The sequence below is a fragment of the Tripterygium wilfordii genome, chromosome 7 (genome assembly GCF_013401445.1).
Source record: "Tripterygium wilfordii isolate XIE 37 chromosome 7, ASM1340144v1, whole genome shotgun sequence".
Lineage (NCBI taxonomy): Eukaryota > Viridiplantae > Streptophyta > Magnoliopsida > Celastrales > Celastraceae > Tripterygium > Tripterygium wilfordii.
Window position 1 is genome coordinate 2,206,903 of NC_052238.1, and position 27,942 is coordinate 2,234,844.

General features: G+C 38.2%; 5 protein-coding genes and 1 pseudogene across 8 annotated transcripts; 5 read left to right on the plus strand and 1 right to left on the minus strand.

Moving 5' to 3' along the window:
- Positions 1-1,079: 1,079 nt before the first annotated feature.
- Positions 1,080-4,861, plus strand: LOC120001760 (lysosomal Pro-X carboxypeptidase-like). 2 transcript variants are annotated; one of them, XM_038850212.1, is made up of 10 exons: positions 1,088-1,461; positions 2,599-2,924; positions 3,041-3,227; positions 3,316-3,449; positions 3,563-3,675; positions 3,787-4,030; positions 4,101-4,256; positions 4,341-4,420; positions 4,517-4,566; positions 4,654-4,861. In XM_038850212.1, the coding sequence occupies exons 2-10, from the start codon at positions 2,643-2,645 to the stop codon at positions 4,791-4,793; spliced, it is 1,386 nt and encodes a 461-aa protein (XP_038706140.1). In that variant the 5' UTR covers positions 1,088-1,461; positions 2,599-2,642; the 3' UTR covers positions 4,794-4,861. The 2 variants fall into 2 exon arrangements, with proteins under 2 accessions (XP_038706139.1, XP_038706140.1); XM_038850211.1 differs by having other exon boundaries at positions 1,080-1,461; positions 4,101-4,420.
- A 375-nt stretch (positions 4,862-5,236) lies between these two features.
- On the plus strand, positions 5,237-7,956 carry LOC120001943 (annotated as a pseudogene).
- A 262-nt stretch (positions 7,957-8,218) lies between these two features.
- Positions 8,219-10,561, plus strand: LOC120001941 (thioredoxin domain-containing protein 9 homolog). Its single transcript, XM_038850470.1, has 4 exons — positions 8,219-8,446; positions 8,542-8,817; positions 9,951-10,109; positions 10,211-10,561. Exons 1-4 carry the CDS (start codon positions 8,234-8,236, stop codon positions 10,388-10,390), a joined length of 828 nt encoding a protein of 275 aa, XP_038706398.1. The 5' UTR covers positions 8,219-8,233; the 3' UTR covers positions 10,391-10,561.
- LOC120001940 (aspartic proteinase 39-like) lies at positions 10,521-18,607 on the plus strand. Of its 2 annotated transcripts, XM_038850469.1 has the most exons (11): positions 10,521-10,662; positions 10,761-10,813; positions 13,950-14,079; positions 14,167-14,417; positions 14,518-14,745; positions 15,961-16,123; positions 16,265-16,338; positions 16,438-16,534; positions 17,098-17,164; positions 17,695-17,766; positions 18,171-18,590. In XM_038850469.1, exons 1-11 carry the CDS (start codon positions 10,609-10,611, stop codon positions 18,344-18,346), a joined length of 1,365 nt encoding a protein of 454 aa, XP_038706397.1. In that variant the 5' UTR covers positions 10,521-10,608; the 3' UTR covers positions 18,347-18,590. The 2 variants fall into 2 exon arrangements, with proteins under 2 accessions (XP_038706397.1, XP_038706396.1); XM_038850468.1 differs by lacking the exons at positions 10,521-10,662; positions 10,761-10,813 and adding an exon at positions 12,961-13,584 and having other exon boundaries at positions 18,171-18,607.
- An 883-nt stretch (positions 18,608-19,490) lies between these two features.
- Positions 19,491-22,966, plus strand: LOC120002368 (SRSF protein kinase 3-like). Of its 2 annotated transcripts, XM_038851102.1 has the most exons (5): positions 19,491-19,924; positions 20,392-21,372; positions 21,929-21,976; positions 22,134-22,469; positions 22,602-22,966. In XM_038851102.1, exons 1-5 carry the CDS (start codon positions 19,721-19,723, stop codon positions 22,614-22,616), a joined length of 1,584 nt encoding a protein of 527 aa, XP_038707030.1. In that variant the 5' UTR covers positions 19,491-19,720; the 3' UTR covers positions 22,617-22,966. The 2 variants fall into 2 exon arrangements, with proteins under 2 accessions (XP_038707030.1, XP_038707029.1); XM_038851101.1 differs by having other exon boundaries at positions 22,134-22,966.
- LOC120002366 (putative phospholipid:diacylglycerol acyltransferase 2) lies at positions 22,743-27,169 on the minus strand. Its single transcript, XM_038851100.1, has 6 exons — positions 25,924-27,169; positions 25,526-25,748; positions 25,059-25,342; positions 24,434-24,770; positions 24,059-24,324; positions 22,743-23,837 (listed from the first exon to the last, which is right to left on the minus strand). The coding sequence occupies exons 1-6, from the start codon at positions 26,370-26,372 to the stop codon at positions 23,348-23,350; spliced, it is 2,049 nt and encodes a 682-aa protein (XP_038707028.1). The 5' UTR covers positions 26,373-27,169; the 3' UTR covers positions 22,743-23,347.
- Positions 27,170-27,942: the final 773 nt, after the last annotated feature.

Below are 27,942 nucleotides of genomic sequence, written 5' to 3' on the forward strand. Positions count from 1 at the left end.
GGCGTGGATATTGTTGCATATACTCATAACAACAAGCCAAATGCATTCTCTTATCTCTATGTCAAGCTAAATGGTGGTCGGTGGCCACCGAGTTCTGAAGAATAGTTATTGTGTGCTCTCTGGAGTAAGTAGGGCTGTTATTGGTACGGTTACCATTACCAAACACGGAATACCGTTACCATACCAATTCTTTCGGTAACTCAAAAAATGTTACCGTTACCGTTACCGGAAGAGTCGGTATACCGATCGATCGGTAATGGTAAGTCGGTAATTGGTAAATTTACGAATTCTTAAACTGATTTAAAAAAAAGAAAGAAAAAAAATGCATCAAGTAGCATTGTGCTTAATAGTCATTGTATGAAACTACAACACTTTCATCTTGCCTACAATACCAATAATAAAAATGATAGATTAATGAGAATGATCATTGTGCTACATGTGAATAAGAGAAAATACCTATCAATCGGAGAAAAAAAGAAAGGAGAATTCACATAACATTATTCCAACAATCTATAACGGAAAATCTTTCATTTCATTAATTTATAATATTTTTAGTATCCGAAGTGTTTTAAACTCCATAGTATGAAAGCTAGAAGAAACAAGATAAATAAAGATAAAAGACCATAATGGAAATGGAGAAGAAAAGCATGTAATCAATACCAACAAAGCATTTTGTTATGTAGCAAACGCTGCTTTAAAGTTAATGAAATTGCTATAGTGATATATAAATGATAACCCCAAAAATAATCAATGGTCTAGATTAAATTAGATCAATCTAATGGTCATAATTAAATAAAACTAAAACTAAAACTAATATTAATATATATTTAATATATATGTCGGTAATCGGGAAATTTACCGGTTTTGAACTTTGCTTACCGTTACCGTTACCGAAATCATCGGTAAATTTACCGTACCGAACAATTGGTAACGGTATACAAATCTTTTGTTATTTTCGGTAACCAATTGATCGGTAATGGTATATCAATGGATAATTTACCATACCAGTAACAGCCCTAGGAGTAAGGAACCTGATTTATCGGGGCATAAATCATTGGGCCTCGATTGTTAAATATGGACCTAAGCCCAATGTAAACTGCTTAGAGCATAAATCATTGGGCCTAGAGTGTTAAATATGGACCTAGTCACTTACTAGGCCCAACGTTAAACCTCGATCCTCGAAGTTCTGCTCCGTAAGTCCAGGGCTCAAGAAAACCGTGTCAGTCTCGCTCTCACCTCCAGAGAGCAAAATTGCAAGCAAAGAAGAGTTCAATTCAGATACAGAAGTTCAATGCGATCGAAAATGTGGAGGCTGAATCCATTAATTTGCACACCTTATCCACCAGAACCCCGATTCTCACGTCTCAGCAACACCTATTTCCGCATGAACAGAGGCTGTTGCTTCTTCCTCCTCAACACCTCTATCAGCTACCCTCCGCTCGCTTCCTCGACATTTACTAGGTATTCTTTGTTTCCTTTGAAGTTCTAATGGTCCCTGGAAAATTTACCCTAGAAAGTATAGTTCTAGCGGTGAATTCCGATTTTTGGCAATTTTACTTGAGCTTTTGTTTGAAGAGCTGCTTCGTGGCGTGGATATTGTTGCATATACTCACGACATGATATTATAGACAAACCAAATGCATTCTCTTATCTCTTTGTCAAGTTAAATGGTGGTCACCTCTATCTGAGAATAATTATTTTGTACTCTCTGGAGTGGCAAACTGTTTTAGGGGAGAAGCTCTAAATTTATATCTGTCAGAAGGAATTACGTTATTCTAGATTTGTGTTGTCTTTATTTTTTAAACTAAGGCGATAATTCTGTAGTAATTGAATATGCCATAAATTAACACAGTATGCCGCTAGAGAATCAGAAATACAGCTGCAAAACCTATTTGGCCTATAAAGAAGTTGGCTCTAGTTTGATTTTTATCAACTGTCAGGGCTTTACTACTTTACCCTTGTCGTCAGAGCTTTAATTCCAAACAAAATGTTAGGGACTTAATTCCAAACGATATATCCTGTCTAACAAAAATACGGACAGAAAGAGCACTTGGAAATCATCGCTTGAGGTGTTGTTGCCTACTTGGCTCACCTTGTTTACCAATCAGTTTTGTTCGATGTTTCCATGATTTAATCACTTACGTTTGTAGACCATCAACTGTGTCCGTATCATACAAAGCTGTCCGAGCCAGCCGGTATGTTGTTATGGAAGGGAACTTGCTTGTTATACTTTTTTTAACCGAGAATGATCCACTAGACGTCAGGGTGAGTTGTATCAAAATCCAATGCGTGGCCACAAAGAGATTTATTCTAGGCTATCACCCAAGTGGTTTTATTGAACATATACTCCAAACGATAAACACCAATTTTAATCTAGATGTACATAAGATGTCAACCACCTCACATGGTGAGTTGTATTGAAAGAGTGCAATACACATCTCAACTGATAAAGAGCAGCTGTACCTATATATACACACACACACACACTCAGATATATATGTAGAGCTTCACAATCGATAGAGGGCCCATAGCTAGGTACAGCTAAAATGGCAAAACAATTGTCTACTCCAATGTTTTCACTGTTGCTTCTTCTTGCAGCAACATGGGTTTGTGCAGCATTTCCTAGGACGGGAAGATTTGGTATGACGAGGAAGTTTGAAGGAAGCAATCTCTTCAAACTGCCACCCGAGTTTGTGACATTTTATTATACACAAACGCTTGATCATTACAGTTACAGACCAGAGGGCTATGCCACCTTTCAACAGAGGTACCTACTGAACAACAAGTACTGGGGCGGGATGAACACTAGCTCTCCCATTTTTGTCTATATGGGAGATGAGGCTGACATTGTTGAAGTGGCTTCCATTGCTGGATTTATGGTTGATCTTGGTAAACGTTTTAACGGTTTATTGATGTATATAGAGGTCAGTCCATCTTCTTCTTCTTCTTTTTTTGTCAATGATTATACAAGATGTTAATGCACAAAATGTTATGCAAGTATGCTTGAAAATAATTTCCAGGGTAATCTTACTTATTACAGCATCGCTATTATGGAGAATCATTGCCATTTGGGTCTAAGGATAAAGCATTCGAGAGTGCCAATAACCTCGGATACTTCAACTCAGAACAAGCTCTGGCAGATTATGCTCAATTGATCACTGATTTCAAAAGAAACATGACATCAGGATATCGCCCTTTTATTGCTGTTGGAGGATCTTATGGAGGAAGTTGAGTACTGAACACAAGAACTGTAAAAAACAAATTAAGATAACATTTCATACACCAAGTAATTTATGTTTTTCTCCATGTATTCAGTGCTCGCATCATGGTTTCGGCTAAAATATCCTCATATTGTCATCGGTGCTGTGGCATCTTCTGCTCCTATACTCTACTTTGATGATATAACGCCTCAAAATGGATACCATGTTGTTGTCACCAAGGATTTCAGGGTACCTTTAATAGCAGAAAGATGGTTGAAAAACTACAATGTTTAATTTAGTCACTTTAACCATATATACATTGATTTCATAGTACATTCTAATACTTGTGCTGGATGCTGCAGGAGACTAGTGAGAATTGTTATAACATTATAAGACAGTCTTGGTTTGAAATTGATAGAGTAGCAGCTGAACCAAATGGTCTTATGACCCTTAGCAATATCTTCAGCACTTGCAGGTGACCTCTCTATTTTTAAACTAAATTCACAGCCTTATCTGTGTATATATGTGTTATATAAACCCTATATATGAAGTTACTCTGGTTTAATTTCTTGTTTCCATTTTGCAGGCCTTTGAATTCCTCCCAAGATCTCAAGGTCCGCTTACAACACATGTACACGAATTCAGCTCAGTATGACAACTTCCCGGAGAAACCAGTCAACGATATATGCAACGCCATCGATGGAGCACCGGCAGGAACTGATATCCTTGACAGAGTTGCAGCAGGTGTCAATGCAAGTTTTATGGGAAATTCTTCGTGCCATAGAATGTCTGCTTACAGTCCAAGAAACACAAGTGAATGGGAATGGCAGGTAATTTAAACATCTTTGGGCTCTGTAGTGTTGAACCAAACTAAACCTTAATTTGGTTGGTGATTTTCAGAGATGCACAGAGATGGTCATGCCAATGGGATATGGAGAGAATGAGACAATGTTCCAAGCAGAACCTTTTGACATTAACGAGTTCACTCAAACTTGTCTAGAGCTTTTCAATGTTGCTCCAAGGCCACACTGGATCACAACACAATTCGGTGGCCATGTAAATCTTCTCCTCATGATTTTCTCTTCTTTGATTTTCTCAGCGTGGAACTCATATTCTTTATTGATTTTAACACCTATGCAGGACATCAAGTTTGTGTTTGGAAACTTTGCAACCAATATCATTTTTTCGAATGGACTTCGAGACCCCTATAGCGCTGGAGGGTAAACCAAAGGAACTTTTGGACCCTTTTGAGAGTTCTAATTTGCTTTACAAGTATTGCATTATATGCTAATTCACTATTTGCATTCAATATTCAGAGTTCTACAGGACATATCAGATAGCGTCGTTGCTGTATATACAAATCAAGGTATCTTTTAAATACGTTAGTTGAAAATGTTCTTGTTTGTTTGTGAATTAGTTGTTTATTGAGATGTTTTGTTGTATAATTAACTAGGAGCGCACGGATTGGATTTACATGCTCCCTTGCCCAATGATCCTGACTGGTTGGTTGCACAACGTGACAGAGAAATCAAAATCATTCAAGTTTGGATTGCAGAATATAATGCCAAGCTTGCCAGGAAAATGAGCAAATGACATTGATCAAATTTGACTGTATTGTAAATGCTGTCTTGTCTTAATCAGCTGGCTACCTTGTAGGTGAAGGCTGATCATTGAACATATCGTACTATGAACTATAAAGTACAATCATTCTTTATCCTAATAGTTTCTCTTCATTTTCTTTCTTTTTTCTTTTCCTCTTTCTGCTGCTGCTCTGCTAATTCTTTCGTCTACTACTCTCAATTGGACTATGTGGACTTTAGAAAAGGCCCAAGGCTTTGATTCTGGACAGGCCACAATTGTTAGACAGGCCTTGACGAGGCCCAATGTTAAACCGCTTCGGGCATAAATCATTAAAAATGACTTTGGACGGGCCTCTCAATTGTTAAATTTGGACCTAGTCCACTTACTAGGCCCAACGTTAAACCTCGATCCTCGAAGTTCTTCCCCATAGTCAAGGGCTCAAGGACTCAGTATTAGACATTGCTCGCTCTCCCCTCCAGGCTCCAGGGAGCGAAATTGCAATTTGCAAGCAAACAAGAGTTCGATTCAGAACCAGAAGTTCAATGCGATCGAAAATGTCGAGGCTGAATCGATTAATAAGCCACACGTTATCCACCAGAACTCCGTTTTTTATGTCTCAGCAACACCTATTCCCGCACGAACAGAGGATGTTGCTTCTTCCTCCTCAACACCTCTATCAGCTAACCTCCCCTCGCTTCCTCGACAGTTACCAGGTATTATTTGTTTCCTTTGAAGTTCTAATGGTTCCCTGGAAAATTTACCCTAAGAAGTATAGTTTTCAATTTTGGTTCAATATAATTTTTTTTCTTTCTTCATATCAGTTGAATTAAGAAACAGGGATTTTCTTTTTTAGTTTGGAAATAAGGAGGCAATTCAAAAGGAGCGCGCGAGGCTGTAAGTTTTATTCAGTATTTTTCCTTTTATTTCACTGAAAATCTTTTTTATGCTGAGACCGAGTTGAGATCGATGGATTATATGTCATTTAGGGCAGTGCGGATGAGATGAATAGGGGGTATTTCGCTGACATTTCAGAGCTCAAGCAACACGGGGGCAAGGTAATTTCCAAAATAGCGATCCATATTGTGTTGATATTTTACATTTTTTTGGGTACTTTTGACATGAATAATCTACTCAGAGTTACATTTTACTCTTAGCTAGTGTAAGTTTGTATGGGTGTTTGAATGAAAACTTAATTTCAAGATGAAAAGGACTTGATGAGTTTTCTGTGGTGCATTAGATGTCTTGAATATCAATTTGGGGTTATGAATCATGAGTTAGTTATTCCATCAAGTAGATGTTGAAAATTCTGCACTGCAGGTCACCAATTTAATTGATTGATTCAACTAATTTTATGGGTGACTTCAGTCAGGCACTAAACCATGTTGTTGTATTCAAAAAACCTTATTGTTGTTCTTCATATGAGTTTTTTTAAAGGCTGAATGATCCCATGCAGATTGCAATGGCGAATAAAATTATCGTTCCTGCTATGGCGGCTGTGAAATTTCCCGACTTAGAAGTGAGATATTCTAGTGGTAGAAATTTAAAGCTTCCTATCCGTTCTGTGGGAAATGTGGTTGATGCCAACAAATCAGCAATCCCTAAAGCATCTTTACTGTGTCTTACATTTCGAGCAAACTCACAGGTAAGGGTTGTATGGACAAGCATACCCTCTGAACTTTCAAAACATAAAAATAAACCCTTAAATTTTGACTTTAAAGCAATCACCCCTGAATCCGTTTTGACCATTGAAGATATCAGATTGTGGTCTTATGCTCATGTTGGTCTTCTCCTTTGTAAGGTTGCTCCTGGGTTACTTGAAAATATGCTATAATAAGGTTGCATACTTCACCTTTCCCCATATCCCTCCTACAGATAATGTAAAGCATTTGCCATTTGCTATGTATCATATATTGGAACCTTGCTCACAGACCCCTGCGATGGTAGTATGTGTTGTATACAATATATGCTTGAGGTTGTACACTGTTATTGCACATCCTATATAACTTGTACATTTTAATGATAGGCGATGGTTGATTCTTGGAGCATGCCTTTTCTTGAAGCATATCGTGATTCGAAAAAGGTTCAGCTGTACGAGGTATTGTGATTTTGTTTTATACGTCATTGCTTCTCAACTTTCTTTTAACTCCTTGTCACAAAATGAAACTGCTTTTTATTATCATTGGAACTTACATTTGATTCTGCGACATTCTTGGCTTAACTTTATTCATCCCCGATTATTGGGGTTAAGGCGTTCAGATACTAATAATAATGATGATGCCCCTGGTCTGTGATGCTTGGGATCTACTTTTGCCTAAGTACTCATTTTTTGGAACTCTGTCAACTAGGAATTCCATTGAAGTTTGATGCTGAGATTATGAATTATTTTATATGTTTTTCCGTTTCCTAAATATGTAGCTCAAACATCAATTCTTGTTATTAAGCTCAAATATGTTGGGTGTCGCTTCATGACTACTTTGTCATGTGTCCAGGTTTCATTCCTGGTTCCTATGCTTGAAACCTATTAAATGGCTGCTTCTTCGGATGATGAGAAATCGAATGATGAAGGAAAGGAAGATGCACTTCAGAGGCAAATTGTCTACTCGTTTGGAGACCATTATTGCTTCAGAAAGGATCTTAAAATCCTGAACCTTCTCACAGGGTACAAACTTCCATTCTCTGATTTATCTCTGTGCATTGCCCGATGAGGTTGTTAGATTCAAATTTCTTTGTTAATGTGGATATTTCTGCAGGTATATTTTCCTACTCGACAGACTTGGTAGGGTAAGATGGCAGGGTTTTGGCTTAGCAACAAAAGAGGAACTATCATCCCTTCTCTCCTGCACTTCATTTCTTTTGGAAGAAAAATGAGACCCCCAACGCATACTGTGTTTAACATGTGAAGCAGTCAGTGAGTGGGCATAACTATAGGAAATCCATCTATATTCTATGCTCCCTCTTTTTTTTAAAAATAATTCTCATGAGTGGTTTTGGTGCGTAATAGTTTTTGCCAATTTAGTGATCTTGTCTTCTGCCATTATCTTGATTCTTGTGCTTCATTTTTTTGGAGTGATATTGGAGCTTCGGAATCAAGATTTTCTTCTGCTTGTAAAGCAGACGAAACAAGTTTATTTAAAATGCATTGATTTATTCAATTATACAGGTGAAAATGTGGAAATACGTTACTGGAAGAGGTTACTTTATATTTGCTTTTGCAGCTGAGCTACACAAATAGTTAAATATAACTTTTATTTACTTAATAAATTTTGGAATGTCAATTCGTGAATGTTGCCTTTTGTGCCTTAAAAAAAGTAATATAATGGGAAGGAAAAGTGAAAATTGATCAATTAACCTTAATTTAATGTATTTGCAGAGCTTAATTAATTTTTTATTTTCAAAATAATAATTAGCTGCGTAAGAGTAATACTAACCGTGTTCTTATAATCCGAAGTCCAATGGGCCAATGGCAGCCCAGTTTGGTCCAAAACACAGCCAGTCCAATCATAAGGACGGCCATTGCAAATGTCCTCGTTCAGTCGTTCTGCTCTACTGCCTCTTGCATTTTGTCGTTTTATTCTGTATATTTTGAAGTTCGAACTGGTAGGGAGAGAGCCCGAGACAGATCCGTCCTTCTTTATCAAACAATGGAGAATCAGAAAATTCAAGAGGTTCGTACACATATACCTAAGCTATACTTTTAGATCGACTATCGATCGATTTACACATCTATCTTTGCGTGTCATATTTTCTGTTTTCATTGCAGATTTTAGAGAAACAAGTACTGACTGTAGTCAAGGCGGTAGAGGACAAGCTGGACGATGAGATCTCAGCCTTAGATCGCCTGGACAGTGATGACCTTGAGGCTTTGAGGGAGCGGAGGTTGCATCAGATGAAGAAGATGGCGGAGAAGCGCCGTCAGTATCTTGCTATTGGCCATGGGGAGTACTCTGAGATCCCGTCCGAGAAGGAATTCTTCTCCGTCGTGAAAGCAAGTGAACGGGTGGTTTGTCACTTCTATCGTGAGAACTGGCCTTGTAAGGTAAAGGCACTGAGAGGAACTATTGCATAGCTTTCGTTGTCTTTGTAGATTTTGAACAAGTTGGTTTAGGCCTTTCGGTGTTGAATATTAGTCGAATTGCCGCACAATTTGCTGATTTGGCTCGCGTGATTGAATTCCGGAGGTATTCTTGAAATAACTACGGTGCAATCAGTGAGTGTGTGGAGTCGGTGTCTGGGGGAGTTGGTGCGACAAGGAAATCAGATTTGTTTGGTGATTTTGTTTTGTTAAAACTTCATATATATTTTCACTGCTCAATTGTGGTAAAATTCAACCCAAGGGCTCTCTATTATTTTTTCCAGATGCATCCCTACAACAACTAGTATCACAATGTAATAATTTCTAATTCTGGTAGATGAGAATTTTCTGTCATTATGATTGAATTGGAGGGATTTCTTTGTTCTCATTCCTATTTAAGAGGTGCTGGCTGTTATCAAGCTTTGGTCACTTTGGTTTTCGTTCTTTTGATATGTTGATAATCATCACTTTTTAAGACACTAGTTTCATATTTCATCACTTGGGCTTTATGCTAGCTTCTATCCTTCTGCACATCTTATTGGGAAGGTAAAAGAATTATAGTTTTAATGTTTTGATATTATGCTTGGAGGTTATTCAAACTCTTATCTACCTGCAGAATACAAGAGGGTTTGGGCTAGCTTTGATATTAATGTTGGAGGTTAATGTTTTCATAGGAGAATGAGACATGATCAGAACTAGGGTTTTCTTCAATTTCTAAAAGTCTGTAATCTTAATAGGAATAGCGGAAAATTTTCCTGATTTGGAGATCTGCTAGTGGGTCTGGTGATGTCATTTAATTTGCTGATCTTATCTAGGATTGTGCTAGAATTCAAATTTTTGCATATAAACTGTGATTTTAGATGGATATGGACAAGTTTAGTGATAGACTGGACATTGAGATTTTATGTTGCCGCTTCATTTTTTACTCAAGACCAACTATCTACTTATGATCAGATATTCGGATGTTATCTGTCAATACACCATTCATTTGGTGTTATTGTTCTTGAGGTTAATGTGGTGTGATAGTGAGACATATATCTATTTAGTTGCTGTAAACTCAAATTTCAAGAATAATCTATTTTATGCTTTATTTCCAGGTGATGGACAAGCATATGAGTATATTGGCAAAGCAGCACATAGAGACGCGATTTGTAAAAATTCAAGCTGAGAAAAGTCCATTCTTGACTGAGAGGCTTAAGATCATTGTTTTACCAACTCTTGCACTTGTAAGGAAGGGCAAAGTGGAAGACTACGTGGTATGTTGAAGGATAAAAGATGAATGTTCAATTGGCTAAACCTTCTATTAAATTATCATAATTTTTTGCTTTTGATGTTAACTTCCAATCAATATTACTAGGTAGGATTTGATGAGCTTGGTGGGACAGATGAGTTTAGCACTGAGGAACTGGAGGAAAGGCTTGCTAAGGCTCAAGTCATAATATTTGAAGGTGAATCCTCTCAGAGTATTGTAAAATCAAATGCACAAACCAAGAGGAGTGTCCGGCAAAGTGCAAATTCTGACTCCGATTCAGACTAAACCTGCAGGGCAGGTGAAAGCGATCTGTTTTGATTAGTTATAGAGGGTGTTCTACTCGAGCGGTATGATTGATCAGGAATTATATGTATTTTATGTAAAATTGTATGGTCATTGTCTTATTGATTAAAATCATCCCTTGGATGGTAATGCTAGGCTGGCCCTTGTGTTGAAGTCATTAAGAAAATCAACCTCTGGAAATATTTTTCCAATTTACGGATATGGGAGAGAGCCAAAGAAAAAAAAAAAAAGTAACTATCTTGGCAACAGAAAACGTAAGTTCAGCTCTTTTTTTGGCTTTCATGGAATATGAACTCTGCTCCTGCAACCCTCACTTCCTCCACTACTCTCCTCTACTTTTATGTGTCTCCAGAGCTCTTCAAATCAACATTGTCACTCCTCCATCTGCAATGGATGTCCCCACGGGTAAGTTACATCTCTTTTCTTATTCTTTTTTTTTTTTTTTTTTTTTCTTTTCTCTGCAATTAGATTTTGTTTTGGTGTTTGATTTTGATTGGGAATGGAGTTCTTTCACACTGATTTTGATATGCTAGACATGTCTGTTTGGTCAACTTTGTGTTTGTTTGTTTGTTGAGTTCGCTAAAGAGTCTGTATTTGTGCCTCGCAAACTCATTACATATGTTCGCTGTTTATCTCCATTAAGTTTGTTATTTTGTGTTTGTTGCTCTTTTATTAGCGATTAAGTGAAGTGTTTGTCCATCAATATTCAATAGTAGAATACGTATGGAAAGTAGTAGAATAAGAGCTTCAGCTTTATCTTGTTGGGAATTGTATTTTCCAGTGTCATTTTCTATACACTGCTCCTTTATAGCAAACTCCTTAGCACGATTTCCCTAGAGATGGGCCAGAGAGCTCACAGCTCAGTTATGGTAGGGAGCCATGGCAAACTATTCCTTGAAAATCTGGGCTTTATCTATAGTCTTGAATGAATATTTGTCCAGCTCTGAGAAGGCCCGGAGTGAGTTTTTTGTTTTGGGCTTCCCTAGACAAATTTAAATCTGCAATTGAGGGAAGGAAAGCCATACAATGGAAGCAATGATAGTGCTCATAAGTGCTCCCTCATCCGTTAGAATGGACTATGGAGCTCAAACTAGACCTGGTCGGAGCTCATACGTATACTTTGTTCCAATTTAATACTCAACCGTCAATTGTAATCTTATTATTAGTTATCAGCCTTCAAAATTCAACCATCCAACTAAATAATGCCCTGAAACTAGAACCAGATGAAAGCGATTTGACGGTCTGAACACAACAACGGGGAATCTTGGTGGGAGAACCCATTGTCACTGTCAAGCATAGGGTCTAAATTCTTTAGAGAAGGTGTTTCTGGTTCTTCTTTTTCTTAAATGGTATTTTTTTCTATTATTTATATTTTAAAATTTTGTTTCGCAAGTCAACACTCAACTACGACCATATCTGGCCCAACTCATCTGAGTTATGGCTTCGTTGGATTTAAAATTTCGTAGTAAACAGGATTTATAGAGAGTGCCCTCAAAAGTAGTTTTCACCGTTTCTATTGTCTTTTTCTTTTTTACTTTTAAATTCCGGAATATCTTATCTCTTCCATTTAAACTTTGCCGTATCAAGGGCAGTACTTAACCACTTCTCTCATGTCGGCCTCTTTACCAAAACTTAATGTCCAAGAAACTGAGAAGCCGAATTACTAAAATATCCTCCACAAATTTCTTGGAACAATACCTCCACTCTCAAAAGCATACCGGGTTAGATTAGTCACCCAAAAAAAGCACCCAAAGCTTTTGTTTTTAAAAAAAGTGGGGAAAAAATGAAGGGGCGTGGATTCTATGTAGCTTTTGAAAACCGACCAACTCACCTAACATAAAGTAAAATATGTGAAATAATGGTGTATTGGGTTGCGTTAAAGTAAATCCATTGTTTAGATATGACTTTGGTGATGTCAATATAAAAACCTCATTTATAAATAGTTTAGGGGTAATAATAAAAATAAATAATTTAGGGAGATATCATCCATTTTCATAAAGTATGTATGATTGAATTGTTCCAATATGTCACATTTAATTTTTCAAACCTAAAACTTATGTGAATAACAAAAATGGTACTCTTAAGTCTTTGACTCGAGGAATGTATTTAAGAGAAAAATACTCTCAAGTACAAAAGTGAAACTATATATTTAACCTATGACTTTTGAATGGTCGTGGAGGGAAAATGAATTGCTGGAATGATTCGAGCAATTCCACATAATCTGTAACATTGAATTCATTCGGTGTGCTGTTGTTAAATTCAATGTATTGTTGTATTGGATGGTGGAGATGAAGTGAAATGATTTCCGCCACTAACTCTACTTCTTTTCTATTAATAAGGACTTTTGAGTTTTTTTCTTTGAATGGCCTGCTTTTGACTCTTGAATCTTGTTTCCGCCGTGAATTTTTTGTTGTTTGAATGACACAACCAAACTCTAAAGAAGCAGGCACGAACTGGTCTTTCATGGTGACTAAAATAAAACCATCTAGAAGCAATATTGTCTTAACTCTTGTAAGACCCGGAAAATCAAAGTTTTCTCTAGAAAATTTAGAAACAAACCGCGTATAACATACGCACCTGGTGCTGATGATGTCAACAGCAGTTTACCGAAAACGAGGATACATTAACAGACCGAGACGCTCATTTTCTCATCTTCCACGCATATTATTATTTATTATTAACAGAAATTTGTCTTTTGGCTTTTGGGATCATTCAACTTCTCTCTATAAAGTACAAACTATTTTGGTTTCTCTCGCTATAACGCTGACAACTCAATCTCTGTCCCTATTGATTTTCTATCCACCTTGAAAATACACTTTTGTAGCCGTTAACGTTCTTTCTAATTTGTTTGTGTGTTATTTTTTCCAGCATTTTGTGCTTGATTTGTTAGATATAGACAGCTTCGTCTGCATTAATTTATACGTAAATTAACCAAAAATGGCGGCGGGTTTTCCCGCGAAAATCGCTTTAGCCGCCTTGCTTTTTCCGGTGGTGGTGGTGGTGCTCTGCGATTTTCCGGCCACGTTGACTCTCGAGAGGGCTATCCCGTCGAACCACAAAGTAGAGCTGAGTCTACTCAGAGACCGGGATAGAGTTAGGCATGGAAGAATGTTGCAGTCCTCAGGTGGGGTAGTCGATTTTCAGGTCCTGGGTACCTTCGATCCGTTCTCCGTCGGGTAGTTTCGTCAATTCTCTTTGTTGCTTTTATTCGGATTGTGTTTCGCGGCTTTCGCTTTTCGTGTTGTTGTTGCTTGGGTTTCTCAGTTAGTAATAAGTTACGTTCCCTTTCTGTAAATTTCCTTATCATCGCCAATTACTCTGTTTGTGTGCTGCTTCATGCTTGTCTATCCTGTTTTCTCTGTATGTTTTTTTGTGTGAATTTATGGCGTCTCTCCCTTTTCCGAGAGGTGGTTGTTTTTGCTGGAATCCGTAGATGAATATCTTATGCATCTTTTGTTTTCCCCTCTTTTATTGAGTATTTTTCTTACTCTGATGATGCTAACTCTTGGTTCGATTTTTACTACCTTTTGTTTTCTTACAGACTTTATTATACAAAGGTGCAATTGGGTTCCCCTCCGAGGGAATATTATGTGCAGATTGATACTGGAAGTGATGTCTTGTGGGTCGGTTGCGCTTCCTGCAATGGCTGCCCTCAGAGCAGTGGACTCCAAGTAAATTCTAAGTTTTTCATATCCTATTGATTAGTTTCATCTCTCAATTGATTTTATTTTAAGACCGTAAGGCCTGGTTTCTCACAGATTCCGCTGAATCTCTTTGATCCTGGGAGCTCATCAACAGCTTCATTGATATCTTGTTCAGACCAGAGATGCAGTCTAGGAGTTCAGTCCTCCGATTCTATGTGTTCTGCTCAAACTAACCAGTGTGGTTACAGATTTCAGTATGGAGATGGCAGTAGTACATCAGGCTATTACGTATCAGATTTGCTACATTTTGATACAATTGTTGGGAATACTTTGACTACTAATTCTTCGGCTCAGATAGTGTTTGGGTGAGCCATCACGTTGTCTTACAAGCTTATGATCGTTGTTTTTCTTGTCTTGTTGGTTAGGGCTCTTATTAACTTCTCTGGATGCTGAATTATAATACAGGTGTAGCATCTTGCAAACTGCAGACTTGACAAAATCAGATAGAGCAGTTGACGGGATCTTTGGGTTTGGTCAACAGGAAATGTCTGTCATTTCACAACTATCTTCACAAGGACTAGCACCAAAAGTGTTCTCCCACTGCTTGAAAGGAGATGCTAATGGTGGAGGAATATTGGTTCTTGGCGAGATTCTGGAGCCTAATATTGTTTATACTCCACTTGTCCCATTGCAGTATGTCCATTTTATTAAAAAGAAACAATCACATCTAACTTACAGGTTAACAACTCCCGTGCACAAGGTTTCTGCAGTGGATAGGGACAAACATAATTTATAGATATTATGTGGGATAAGGTAGTACATCCAGCCTTTCTCTGACCTCGTCCACTGTTGGAGTCTTGAGCACATGAGTTGTTTTCCTTTTTATCACATCTAATTTATGCTTTGAATTGTTTTGTTTCATATGTTTCCAAAAGTGTGATAGTTGAACTCTTCTTTATGGTCAATCTTGCTACATGGTTTTGCACTTTCCATATGGAATCAAATGATGCTTGTATGTTGCAATTATTATTCCATGCTTGTTTGAATAACACAACACACTCTTTTATGTTTTGGTCCTTAGAGGTAGAATAACCTACTCTTGCTTGTAGCTGTTTTCTTTCTAATCATCAATGCTCCATGTAGAAGTTTTTATGCTTTATTTAATTGTTTACTTTTAGCCTTTTAGGGCCTTTATTATTGATTCAAAATTTCTTGCACCCTCTTCTATCCTGTTACATGAGTTCGTTTTGCCCTGGCTTCAGATTGTTATTATTTGATGAATTATGTGAATCCGTACTTAATTTAAAGGCATGGAGAATTAATGTTGGTGAAAGACAGAAGAGCGATGCCTTTACGCTATATTTTATCTATTTCCACTTATGTCGTAAAACATTTTTTCCATGGCTGCTTTGTGGCAATTTTTTCTCATGCAGAGATTCTATTGGCTGTATTGGCTTGAGTAACAGCAGATGTCATATTGATTTATATTGTACATGAGATCATATATCATGTTTAGTCTGAAATGATTAGGATTCTCTGTTTACTGTTTAGCGTATGGTTGTCACAATGTTTCCTTTTATCTGAGATGAGGTGCTTTGTCTATTAGAATTTAGAAATAGACTATTGCAATGTGGATCATTCTCATAAAATACTGCCTTCAACTAAATTCTTATAAATAACAATATTATCTGCAAGGTGGAAATTAATACTGTTTGCAATTAAATGCTTTGTCTAAAGAAAAGCTTTTGGCAATTATTATTCATGCCAACCAACTTCCCACACGCTTTACTGTTTGATTCTGATATGCTAGTTATGTATGGTTATAGTAATAAATGTTGATGGTTTCAGAAATGCGCCTCTAATATTCGGGAAGATTGAATAATATCCCTATCCATCCAAAAATTTCAGGCCTCACTACAATCTAAATCTTCAGAGCATTTCTGTCAATGGTCAAGTGTTATCAATAGATCCCTCAGTGTTTTCAACATCAAGCAACCAAGGAACCATAATTGATTCTGGGACTACTTTGGCATATCTTGTTGAGGCTGCCTATGATCCTCTTGTTAATGCTGTGAGTTTCATTGATGAATCGCTCAACTTTTTTTCCTTTACATTGCAATGCATTTCTGTTATACTATATTTGAAATTATATTATTATGGAGCATCGTAAAATCATATAACAAGATTTGAAGTATGTCCTCCTCTTATTCAGGTCACTGCAGCTGTTTCTCAGTCTGTACGCTCAGTTCTTTCCAAGGGAAACCAGTGTTATTTGACATCTTCCGGGTCCACTTTTTAGACATTTCATATGTGTTTCTTTTTCATTATTTGCTTAATCTTTTAGGCATATTTGTTGATCTAAAATTTTTGTCATCTTGTGCACAGGGTTACAGACGTATTTCCTCAAGTTAGTCTGAACTTTGCTGGAAGCGCATCTATGATATTGAGTCCTCAGGACTACCTTATACAGCAGAACTCAGTTGTGAGTTTTTAAGCTCTTCGCACATAATTGATACATAAGGTGTTGCATTTTGATTAGTAGAATTGCTGTTGAGTAAGAACAAGGCGGAATTGCCCCTTCAGTTGAAGCATTCCTTCAATTGGCTGCATGGATCTGACAATCTAGGTCCTGTTTTTCAAATCATGCAGCTTTTCATGCCTGGCCTGTATTTGGTATACCATTTGAAGTTGCAATGGGTTTTCAAGGTTTTTACATTGAATGCCGTAGGGCTGGTGAAAAATGTTTTGCTTCACTTTTTATGTGTATTACAATTCTGGAAGCTAACCTCTTCTCCCCTCTCTTAAAGAGATTCCATACACTTATGACTTCAGAACATTAGTTATTGGGTTCCTGCTGCTGCTCTTTTGATGTCTTTGATTTACCATTTCTTTCTAACCGCTGTAATGGTGTCTATCAGAAGATGGAAATACATGTGAATAAGCTGCAAAGTCCATTAGCATTCAGAAGATGATTCTGGGTGACATGAATCGGTTCCAAAAGGATACTCTGGATCTCTAACTTGGACTAGTGAATTTGTGTTGCAGGGTGCAGATGGATTGTGGTGCATTGGCTTTCAGAAATTTCAGGGTCAAGGGATGACAATTTTGGGAGGTATTTGCAAATGATGTTACTTTTTGATTCCTCATTTTGATGGTATAATATTTCATGAAATATATGACTTTCTTTTGAGACTCTGTAATCCAAATCCAAAGACAGTCATTGCTCCAGAAAATTTATAGGCATCTTAGTTACGATTTTCTTCTTCATATATTTAGACAATAGGAAACGTGTGCCTGAGGTCTGTTTTAATAGCTTGAACTCCTTGATATTATTGCGGTGTGCCTGTGCTAGAATGTACTTTAAGTTAGAACAGTAATCGTTTGCATTCTAGATGACGTGTTGTTTTTTTCTTCCTTTTGTATTTGTGCTTTTGGGAGTGGGAAATTGGTGGTTTGCAATGACTGCAATTGTATCTGAAAAATTATGGTCAATCATTTTCATTGTACTTCCTGATATTTAACACAGGTTTATATAACTGTATTTATTGTAACATGCTTTATGTATAATCGCGTTTCCCTGTTATTCAAGAAAAAACATTTCTCTATCGTGCTCAAAGAAATATCGTCTCTTCTTTCGTGCAGATCTTGTTCTGAAGGATAAGATTTTTGTATATGATCTAGCTAATCAGCGTATTGGATGGGCTAGCTACGATTGTAAGTATATCTCACCCTCTCAATGGTGCATTAGGAGACTGAATGAGAATAAAACTATCCAATTTCTCTAGAATTTCAATGTTCAAGTTGATTTACCTCTCGCTATAAATCTTAACCCGACCTTATATCTTTTGTTAGAGACACATCATGATTATTAATATGATAAAAAATTTATCCTTACTGAAGAAGTTAAAGAAAGGCAACTTCCACTTCCCTTAGAGAAATAAAGTTTTTATAACCCAAGTGATAGAACAGAGGTTTACAAAACTTCACAACATAAATAAATACTTGTTTAGACTTTGGAGTGGAAGAGAGTTGATTTATTTTCACCGTTGTCCAAATGCCTCAAGTTGCAAGAGTTTACTCTTAATTCAAGTTTCTGATACCTTAATTTATCTTATTAGGTTCATTGTCAGTGAATGTCTCTGCAACAGCTAGGACTGGCAAAAGCGAATATGTCAATGCAGGACAGCTGAATAATAACAGCTCGCCACATAATGTACCCAACAAACTAATTCCAACAACTATACTAGCTTTACTCTTGCATATATGTATACTTGGGAGTGTCCTGTTCTTGTAGCATAGGGTGGGAGAGACGAGAGACTTGGGACTTGTTTTTGATTTTCTGTATATTCCTTTGCCGGTTTATATTTATAGTAATCGGCAGGACTTATCATTATTTTGGATTTTGGTAGCAGCGAGTAGATGCTCGGTGTGCTCATTAGTCTTTATTCTATCAGTATTTTTTTTATATAGATAGAAATATGTTTCTCATTCAAACTTTGTTGGATATAGATATGTCTAATTTCTTGTTTTCCTTATTTTAGCAGAGCTTTGTATATTCATGGGGACTATTCGATCTTCTTTACATTATTTTGTAACTTGTACAGTACTACTCCTTTCTATTGATTCGAGACCTTCGCACCCATAACCCGTCAGCTTATAAAACTTGATCTTCGCACGCATCAGCTAATTGAACTTGATGACTTTGACATCCTGATCAAGCACCGCCCACCCCAATTTTCCATCTTCACCATCGGGCAGCCATGTTAGCAAGGTTTTGGGTAAGTTGAAGCCAATAGAGTGTAGTATCGTATCGTATCGTTGCCTTGCGATCAACTGTCTTAGCAAAAGAAGTTATTTGAGGTTTCAGTGGGTCTATGACATGTATTCAAATGGCCTGGTGGCTGGTAGAGAGTAAATTCATATTTAGTTGGGTTTGATGTGGCCACCCAAAATTGATCGAATCACGAAGGGCTGAAAAAACCAGCTCTCATGCGGCTGGCTGGTGTTTCGTTCTGCTCAAGCAGCTCAACTTTGCTGTGCCATGATATCCCAATATTTATAGGTTGGATTGGGAGAGGTCCGATACGCAATAGTTCTGTTTATATAGGGACGGAAATAGATCTGACGGTCACAAATAAACTCTCTCTCGCAATGCAAACACAGCAATGGAAAAAAGAGAGAAATTTGCCATATTTGTCAAGACATTTTTTTCTTAAAAAAAAAATGGGGCCATCGGCATTTCGAGCGCTAAGCTAGTTGGTGGATTGGGCGGGCTAATTGAATCCCTAGAGAACCATCAAGTGGCCTACGACACCGGCCCACCGCCAATGGCAATGTGGATCTTGGCCTCTTGGGCCGTCTTTTTTTGTCCGAATTCAGCTGTGGGACCCACTTTATCACCCAACCTTGTTTTGGGTGAAGGGATCCCTGGAATCCATTTTTTAAAATACAAAATCCCACGCCGCATAAACGTTCTGGATTTTCCAGGCAAATTGTCGTGATAAACCCTAATTTTGAATTTTCCTTCCCCTCTACAGTACAGTTGTCCTCACCTCCGCGCGATACCGTAAACCCTGTGCCCGGCTACCTAATTCACCCCCTTTGAGTATCTTGGCTTCGATTGAACAAACGTAATTCGATCAATACCAATCTTGAATTTAGTTCTTCAATGGCAGAGGAGGAGGACAAGCGCAGTCGTGGCGAATCGAGTGATTACACATCGGAGGATGAGGGAACAGAGGATTACAGGAGAGGAGGATACCATCCAGTGCGGATAGGGGAAACATTCAAGCATGGTTGTTATGTGGTTCAGAGCAAGCTCGGATGGGGTCATTTTTCCACTGTATGGGTCGCTTGGGACACCCAGAGATCGGTATGTTTTGGTTTCTGTTGTTGGTATTGATATTTTTCCTGATGGATGGGCAACTGCGGGAAAGGGGAGAGGAGGAACTGGGAATGATAGCGTTTAATTTTTTTTTCGTTCAACTTTTTTGTGTATGGCACATGAAAAGGAACTAGAAATATAGGAATTTCTGATTGGAGCGTGAGTGGGTGAGGGGATCTATTTGTGATTTGATATATTGTCTGATATGTCAACGACGTTGGAAAATTTTCGACTCAAGTGAACTCTTGTTTCATTGTCTAGTTTTTGTAAGTGGAGTAAGCATTATAAAAGAAGATTCCCATCTCTTTTATTGTTCAAATATTTTCAGGTTTACTCATAGGTAAATAAATACACATATCTGCCAGGTGGTTTGTCTTCCTGGTAAACTCGTTATGGAAGTCCCCAATGGTTTTCATTGAAAAGCTATCTAACTACAAATGAGATTCATTTTGCAGCTGTATGTGGCATTGAAAGTTCAAAAGAGTGCTTCGCATTACACTGAAGCTGCAATGGATGAGATAAAAATACTCAAGCAGATTGCAGAGGGAGATCCTGATAACAAAAAGTGTGTTGTGAAGCTTTTGGATCATTTCAAGCATTCAGGGCCAAATGGACTTCATATGTGTATGGTTTTTGAGTACTTGGGAGATAACCTTTTGACACTTATTAAGTATAGTGATTACCGAGGGGTTCCTTTACATATGGTCAAAGAGATTTGTTTTCATATACTAGTAGGTTTGGATTACTTGCATAGCCAGCTTTCAATTATTCACACTGACTTGAAGCCGGAAAATGTCTTGCTTTCGTCATTCATTGATCCAACCAGAGATCCTAGCAAAACGAATGGTCCTCCCATCCTTCCAACTAGTAATAACAAAATTGTGTCTGTGCATGGTGCGGTAAAAGATATTAAGAGTTCAAATGGGGGTCTGACCAAGAATCAAAAAAAGAAGATTCGAAAGAAGGCGAAGAAGGTTGCTCAAGGAGCAGGGAAAGATGACTCTGAAGAACATGAAGCTGGAGATCATACACCCAATGCAGAGGATTCTAATGGTCAAGTAAAGCCAAGTGGGAATTCTGCTGAGGAACCAGTAAATGGTTCCGTGATTAGAGATGTTTCAGCAAAGAGTGAGAGAGTCAAGGATGCATCTCAAGAGAATCATGGTCGCAGAAGAGGAAGCCCGTCCACAATGAAAAAGCTCTTAGCAGCAGTTGATTGCAATTGCAAATTGGTTGATTTTGGAAATGCTTGTTGGACTCACAAGCAGTTTACGAGTGATATCCAGACAAGGCAGTATCGGTGTCCAGAGGTTATTCTTGGATCTAAATATTCAACTCCAGCAGATCTCTGGTCCTTTGCTTGCCTATGCTTTGAGCTTGCCACTGGAGATGTTCTTTTCGATCCTCATAGTGGTGATAACTACGACAGGGATGAGGTATAGATGCCATAGCTATAATAGTTGTTGTTTTATAGTGATGGTCTGCATTTCATATGACATTGTTTGAAGCTGGTCAGTTATTTACTTATTTTGATTCTTTTGTGGGAAGTTTTCAAAGTATCTCTAAGGTCATTGTATACCGGTGAACTATTTTGAAATTTACAATCTACTCCCTGCTACAAAGAAAAAGACACACATCCTACCTAGGAGAAGACATACTCATTCACCAAAAAAATATCTGTTGGAAAACGTTGTCGAAGCTTCTTTTTGTTACAGCCTAGCTTTCTGTTTCGGAGTTCTTGGCTTTGTAAGATGTACTGGAGTGACTCTTTTCTTTCTTTCTTATGTGTTAACGAGCAAGCCGCCTATTTTTTTTAACTTGTTCTAAAAAGGGCAATGCTTGTGGTTTCCATAATTTGGAGTATTGGACAACAAATAATAGCACTGAACAACCTCTTATCTATTGTGGTTCAAGTTTAGGTGAATTTTTCTTTTCTCCCTCTTTTATTGTGTGTCTGAATCGATGTTTAACTTCCCAGTTTTATACTTGCAGGATCACTTAGCATTGATGATGGAGCTTCTTGGGACGATGCCACGCAAGGTACGACTTGGGTTTGCAATAATGAAGATATCTAATTTTTACCATATTGCAGAAACTGATTTTTTGTTAATCTTCACTCCTTGACGACCATCTACAATTCTATATTATACTCACTACTCGCTTTTAGTATTCAAGATCTAACTAATTTGGCCTTTAGATTGCACTACGTGGCCGCTTTTCTCGAGATTTCTTCAATAGAAATGGAGATTTAAGGCATATCCGCCGGTTACGCTCTTGGCCACTTAATAAGGTGTTGATTGAGAAGTACAGTTTCAGCGAGCAAGATGCTAATGACATGGCAGACTTCCTTGTCCCCATTCTTGATTTTTTGCCTGAGAAAAGGCCATCAGCAGCTGAATGCCTTAATCATCCATGGATCACTGGAAGACCCCGAATGCTTGAGCCTTCTATGGCAGCTAATCTTCCCCAGCCTTCAAGTGGGATTATATCTGAAACGGAGATACAACAGAAGGATGAGAAGGACACCATAGAGTTTGGTCTGGGAAATATGACAATTATTGAAGCTTCAAAGCCATCTAGAAAACCTCCTCCTATTGTAAATCCTCCAAATTAGATCTGATGAAAGTTTGAAGCCAGTGTTTTCGTCCCATATCCTTATTCACAGGTGTACTCTGGTTGAAACGGCGGAGAGAAGTTGGTCATCCACATTCATGTGAGAATTAAATCGTGCGGCAACTGGCATGTGTGTGACCTGAAAGGCATTTGCAGTCCGGAGGATATCATTGTTCTATCTGATAAACATGAATTTTTTATTTTTTTACACATGTATTACCTTTGCTTTTGTTTTTTTTGCACTGTTTCTGCCGCATCTAACTTTGTCTAGGTTATTTAGTCACGTTTGTCAGGTTACTGAGTACCCACTGGTTTTTGCAACAAATGCTAACTGCATCAAAACCCTAGGAAGATGATTATTGTTGGGCTCAACCTACTGTATTGGATTGGACTTTCAGCCGAAAAGTATTGGTTCTGCATATTGTTTAGCAAATGGGCCTTGGCCCACATCAATGAGCTCAAGCAGTGAAATTTTGCAAAAATGAGAAAATTGCCACTGCATTATAACTGTTATTACAACTAGAATACAGGAACTGAGAACTGCATATTAGAGAAAAATAAATTAATGGTAAAACATTTGACAATTTTCAGCAGTTTATTCGTCGGAGTCGATTCTTATTTTTGTACACTTCACACCCATATTAGCTTTTTGTTATTTTCCCAGGTTTTTCTGGTGGTTGTGACGATCAATATGGTTATCCAACAGGTCTCAAAATGCTGCATTTTCACTTACTGTTAGTCCTCACTCTGCCTTGCCATAATAACTCATAAGCCTCTATCATCCTAACCAAAAAGTTGTCAAAGCCGAAGATTTATTCTCTCAGACATTCTCAAGATATCCGAATGAATCCTATCACCCCCCATCTCAGCACCAGTAGCTCCAGCAGCAACTCTCAACACATCCTCTATCAAGCCAACATTTCCCATAATGTCAACATGTCCGCCACTCTCAAGTCCCCTTCCTTCAAGCAGGCTAGTCGGAGGCTTGTGCTTGTATTCTCTTACGTAAGTTGCAATGCCGGATGGATTGAACCGGGTTTTCCCCCTCCATCCTTTTGCACACATGAAACCAGCGCTGATAACAGGCACACTTTCATCACCATCAACAAAGTACACTCCACCCCTCAAGCAGCTTTCTTGATCATCTCCATCGGCTGAACTATCGATCTGGAATGGTACGTTTTTGCACTTATCGATATTGGGTGACGATTTGTAGACATATGATCTCTCTGTGGGTATTCCAACTCCATATAAGCTGTATATCTCCATATCAGGAGCATCAGGTAGCCTGAAAAATGAAATGAAGTCACTTTTGGGAACTTAATCTTGAGTCTGTTCTGGTAGTATTAGAGTTAGTTAGTTAGTTACCAAGACAATAGAAGGAAATATGTGAGATACTATTCTTTCTAACATGTTTTGTGTACTTAGTGAAGACTCCCTGATAAACTTGAAGGATGTGGTTGTGAAGCAAAATGTTTTTTAGTGGATAGAAATGGTCTACATACTTACTTGGTCTCTAGTGGATTGGACCAGTATTTGTAATGATTGTATTTAGGATCGTTAAGATCATCAGCTATGCCATGAGAGAATTGAACTGCTGCTCGCTGCATTGTTTTTGGTGCTACGAACTGTAGTAAATCAACCAAAGTTTTAGCTGTGTAAACCTTATTCTCAGCAACCTTTTTGATGCTTTCCCTGCTCACCTCATCGTATTCAGTCCAAACTTCTCCACACCGTGGATTGAGAGACTTAGAAGTACCTTTGTGCAAAAGTTCCTGAATATAAAGAACAAAACGAATCATCAGGTCAAAACTTCCTGTTCTACACTTGTCACATTGCAAGCTGTTAGCTGTTCCTTTATAGCAGTTATCAAGGAATTGGTACCTTTGAATTGAAGGCCGGAAGCTGTGTAGAAGGTAATTGCGATGCTTCCTTGCCAAAAGAGATTATCCTTCCATAATTGTCTTGAACTTTAAGCCCAAAGCCATTCTTTTTTATGTTGTTGGTATCATTGCCACTCGTGGAGGGCTGCTGGTGTCTAATCTTTGTCAAAGGGCAAGTGTTTCCTTCGTCTGGAGCCCAATCCTTGTCACCCCAGATAGTCTCTCCACCTTTAGGCATCAGTGACATGATTGAGTCCCACGTTCGAGACACTCGCAGGAAATGTACAAAGGTCTGAAGCCCAAGAAGCTCAGAATCCAAAAGAGCAGGAGCCATAGCTCTACATAGGCAATGAAAAATGTCAATTTTATAACATATTACAAGTTTTCCCCTGCTGCAATAAATACTGAATTCATGTTTTCCCCCCTTCAGTTTATATAGTGTGAACTTCTTTAGTTTACTCTTTCATTTGAGTGTATGGAAAAAAAAATTCTGTTCATTGATGGATAAAATAAAATACCAGAAAATCATTGAAATGAATTGTGAGATTGTTCAAATACACCCAACTTAATTTCCTTCACAAAATGTGACTAACACTACAATACTGGGGAAAGATTCCAATACTCACCTGACCAACGCGAGGTCCCCTCCCTCAGCGGAGAACATTTTACTAACAGCCTTTGGAACCCCAAGAAATGCCGGACCAATATTCATGATTGCTTTGATGTGCTTGGCACACCAGCCCAATCCACCACCACCTCCCATGGGAGAAGGTGTTTCAACCCATTTAAGGAAGTGGAGGAAATAGATAACCCCCATGGAATGGGGCAGCACCACCACTTTCTTATAGCCGTTGGATTCATACATAAACTCAATTTTACTCTTCAATCTACTAAGTGTTCGGTCGCGAGTCTGTTTGTACACAATTAGAAACATACTAGTTTTAGCTCAACTCAACTTTAATATATACTACTTGTGCTTCGTACTTCCAAGGTTTTACTTAGAAGCTGAATTTAACAAATACAGAAGAAAACGATCAGGCACTGTTTAAAAAAGATGTCTTGGGAGTGTAGGTTGATGAAATGGTGAATATACCTCTGTATTCTGGAAAGATAGTCTCCAATCATAGGCAGCCATATGCATATTCTTCCCCTCATAACCAATTTTGGCTAAATTCTCGATGAGAACAGCCCAAACAAAATATCCAGGAGCAAAGTAGTCGGCTGATACAAGCCCTGGAACTGGACGGACTCTAATGCCTGGGGGATCAAGGCCTGTCTCATTGTCCAAGGATAGATGCTCCAACAAACACAATGGCCTGAAAATTCCAACAAAATTCCGTCGTCACTCTTAATAAAAAAAATTAAGTAGGATCTCTTGCTTTATGTTCACAAAACATTAGCTGAACTTAATAGAACTTTTTACATTTAACACAATCAAAGCTCTTAGCCATTGAGAAAATTGAGCATGATTAAGTTTATATCATCTCAAACCTTCTGAAGATTTCAGTGAAGCTACCACCCCAAATCCGCTTGCGAAAGAGACCTTCAGCGCAAGGCTTGCCCTCCCATAGCTCTAGTCCACCTGTTACCATGCCAGGCACCATGACAACAGGGTGAAGAGCCGTAATGCCTTCTCGTCTAAGCCTTGCCCCGGGTGCTTCAGGGACCAGAAAGCCAGGCAATGTCGCTGGAAAACATTGGTACAGAAACAATAGAAGCCACCAAGTAGTGCAAATATAGCCAATGAACCGACAACAATAGTCTATGGACCTCCGCTCCTTGAGTTGTCTGTTAGTCTTTTTCTTAGGAATTTCTGCAGCTAACTTGGCTGCAGGAATAGCATTATCTTCTTCTTGCTTATTGATTCTGGGGAATTCATATGATTGAAATTTCACAGGATCTAAATAGCATAGCTTTCGAAACCGAAGAATTGAAGCCATCAAAGAATCTGGTATACTTAGAATAGGATTCTCCAAGAAGAACTCACGATGAAAAAAGCAGTCATTGAAAGACAAAGGGTAGTATGACCATTAATTGCAGAAGAGAACAACAATTCATCAACATAACATTCCTCTTAAAGAGCAGAAAAGTGAGGATCCGTGATGAGAATACAAGGGACCAATCTTCCAACAAGAACAGGGAACGATGAAATTGAGAAAAATATATATATTGGACCTATAGATATAGTGCAAATCAAGGTTATGGGCTGAAATGGGTAGCCGTTGTTGAAAGCTACACCAAGTGGTGACAGAGACGAGATATGGGTCGTCCCTGGTTGCAGCAAGAGACAAACACTAGGGGGAAGAAATTATGGCTTGTTATTGTAGTGAAAATGAAGGGTCATTTTGGAGCTTATAATAAACCCCGGCAAGAGATGAGAAATCAAGAGCGGAATACTAGAGTTTCCACAGCTTAACCAAAGTCACTTTATCCGCTGTCACCATTGCTCTCCATGGGTTTCTTAAATATGCTGTTTTTTTTGGGCTCGGCTTTATCTTTCACATGGCGGCCCCTTTTTGGTCTTTCTGATCGAAAAAGTGAGGTTCAGAGACTATCATGGAGTGAAACCTTTCTGGGTTTTGTCTGAAACGTCTGTGTAAACTGTTGAGAGAAAAAGCTGAGCGTGTTAAACATGGAGAGAGTGGGGAATCCAAAGGGGACATGCCCAATCATAGGAAAATCACACACTACGAAAAACACATATACCCAAAATGTCTAATTCCTACATGTACTCGCATCTTGGACCCTTGGTGGTTCATGATGGTGTACTATATGGAACACAAGGAACTTGGACCATCTACGATGATGATGGTAGCGTGAAACTCACTCATCTCCTTATCGAATAATTGATTGGTAAATTACATAGTAAACCCTATCTATACTTTCATAGACCAATTGAAACTTGGTTGAGATCCAATGTAGAAAGATAATGTAAGATGATATGATAATGCATGATGATATTTGCATATGCTGAACTAAGTAAGAGCCTATCTCGCTAAGTTCACCATCTCATCAAACTACCGTTGTTTACGTGCACAACGCACCAACACTAACAAGGAAGAGTAGGCACATTGTTCAAGGAGATGAGGTGTGGATTGGCATGATTATATTCTGTTTTTTTCAGGCTGATAGGATCAGTCTTACAAGGCAGCAGAGATTCTGCAGAACTTTGTTGGTAGAGCAAAAGAGGAATTGGGTTTTACTGTTTGGATATCTTTGCACAATTGCAGTACTACTTGTTACTGATTTACCTATACATGCCAAGGCAACGCAAAACAAGAAACAAGCGAGTGACTGCTTCCTCGTTATTTCAGCTTTCATTTCAGTGAAACTAAAAGGATGTGTCTGAGTTATTAAGAGCTGATGAAGCATAATTTAACGCATAAGGCGTCCCTTCTCGTGGTCCATTATTGTCTTCCATGTTTATCATGGATCTGACTGGTACAGCAGGTATATATAATTATAGAAAAAAAGCAGTGTCCTCCGAAGGCTTTCCTCGGCCCAACCCTA

Coding starts and splice junctions, on each gene's coding strand:
- LOC120001940 (XM_038850468.1), top strand. CDS start 13,346: ATGGCGGCGGGTTTTCCCGCGAAAATCGCTTTAGCCGCCTTGCTTTTT. Junction 13,585..13,949: donor TTCGATCCGTTCTCCGTCGG/GTAGTTTCGTCA, acceptor GTTTTCTTACAG/ACTTTATTATACAAAGGTGC. Junction 14,418..14,517: donor TCGGCTCAGATAGTGTTTGG/GTGAGCCATCAC, acceptor ATTATAATACAG/GTGTAGCATCTTGCAAACTG.
- LOC120002366 (XM_038851100.1), bottom strand. CDS start 26,372: ATGGCTTCAATTCTTCGGTTTCGAAAGCTATGCTATTTAGATCCTGTG. Junction 25,343..25,525: donor TATCTTTCCAGAATACAGAG/GTATATTCACCA, acceptor GTGTACAAACAG/ACTCGCGACCGAACACTTAG. Junction 24,771..25,058: donor GGGGACCTCGCGTTGGTCAG/GTGAGTATTGGA, acceptor TTGCCTATGTAG/AGCTATGGCTCCTGCTCTTT.
- LOC120001760 (XM_038850211.1), top strand. CDS start 2,643: ATGACGAGGAAGTTTGAAGGAAGCAATCTCTTCAAACTGCCACCCGAG. Junction 3,676..3,786: donor AATATCTTCAGCACTTGCAG/GTGACCTCTCTA, acceptor TCCATTTTGCAG/GCCTTTGAATTCCTCCCAAG. Junction 4,567..4,653: donor TGCTGTATATACAAATCAAG/GTATCTTTTAAA, acceptor ATAATTAACTAG/GAGCGCACGGATTGGATTTA.
- LOC120001941 (XM_038850470.1), top strand. CDS start 8,234: ATGGGCCAATGGCAGCCCAGTTTGGTCCAAAACACAGCCAGTCCAATC. Junction 8,447..8,541: donor AGAATCAGAAAATTCAAGAG/GTTCGTACACAT, acceptor TTTTCATTGCAG/ATTTTAGAGAAACAAGTACT. Junction 8,818..9,950: donor GTGAGAACTGGCCTTGTAAG/GTAAAGGCACTG, acceptor CTTTATTTCCAG/GTGATGGACAAGCATATGAG.
- LOC120002368 (XM_038851101.1), top strand. CDS start 19,721: ATGGCAGAGGAGGAGGACAAGCGCAGTCGTGGCGAATCGAGTGATTAC. Junction 21,373..21,928: donor ATAACTACGACAGGGATGAG/GTATAGATGCCA, acceptor TTATACTTGCAG/GATCACTTAGCATTGATGAT. Junction 21,977..22,133: donor TTGGGACGATGCCACGCAAG/GTACGACTTGGG, acceptor TTTGGCCTTTAG/ATTGCACTACGTGGCCGCTT.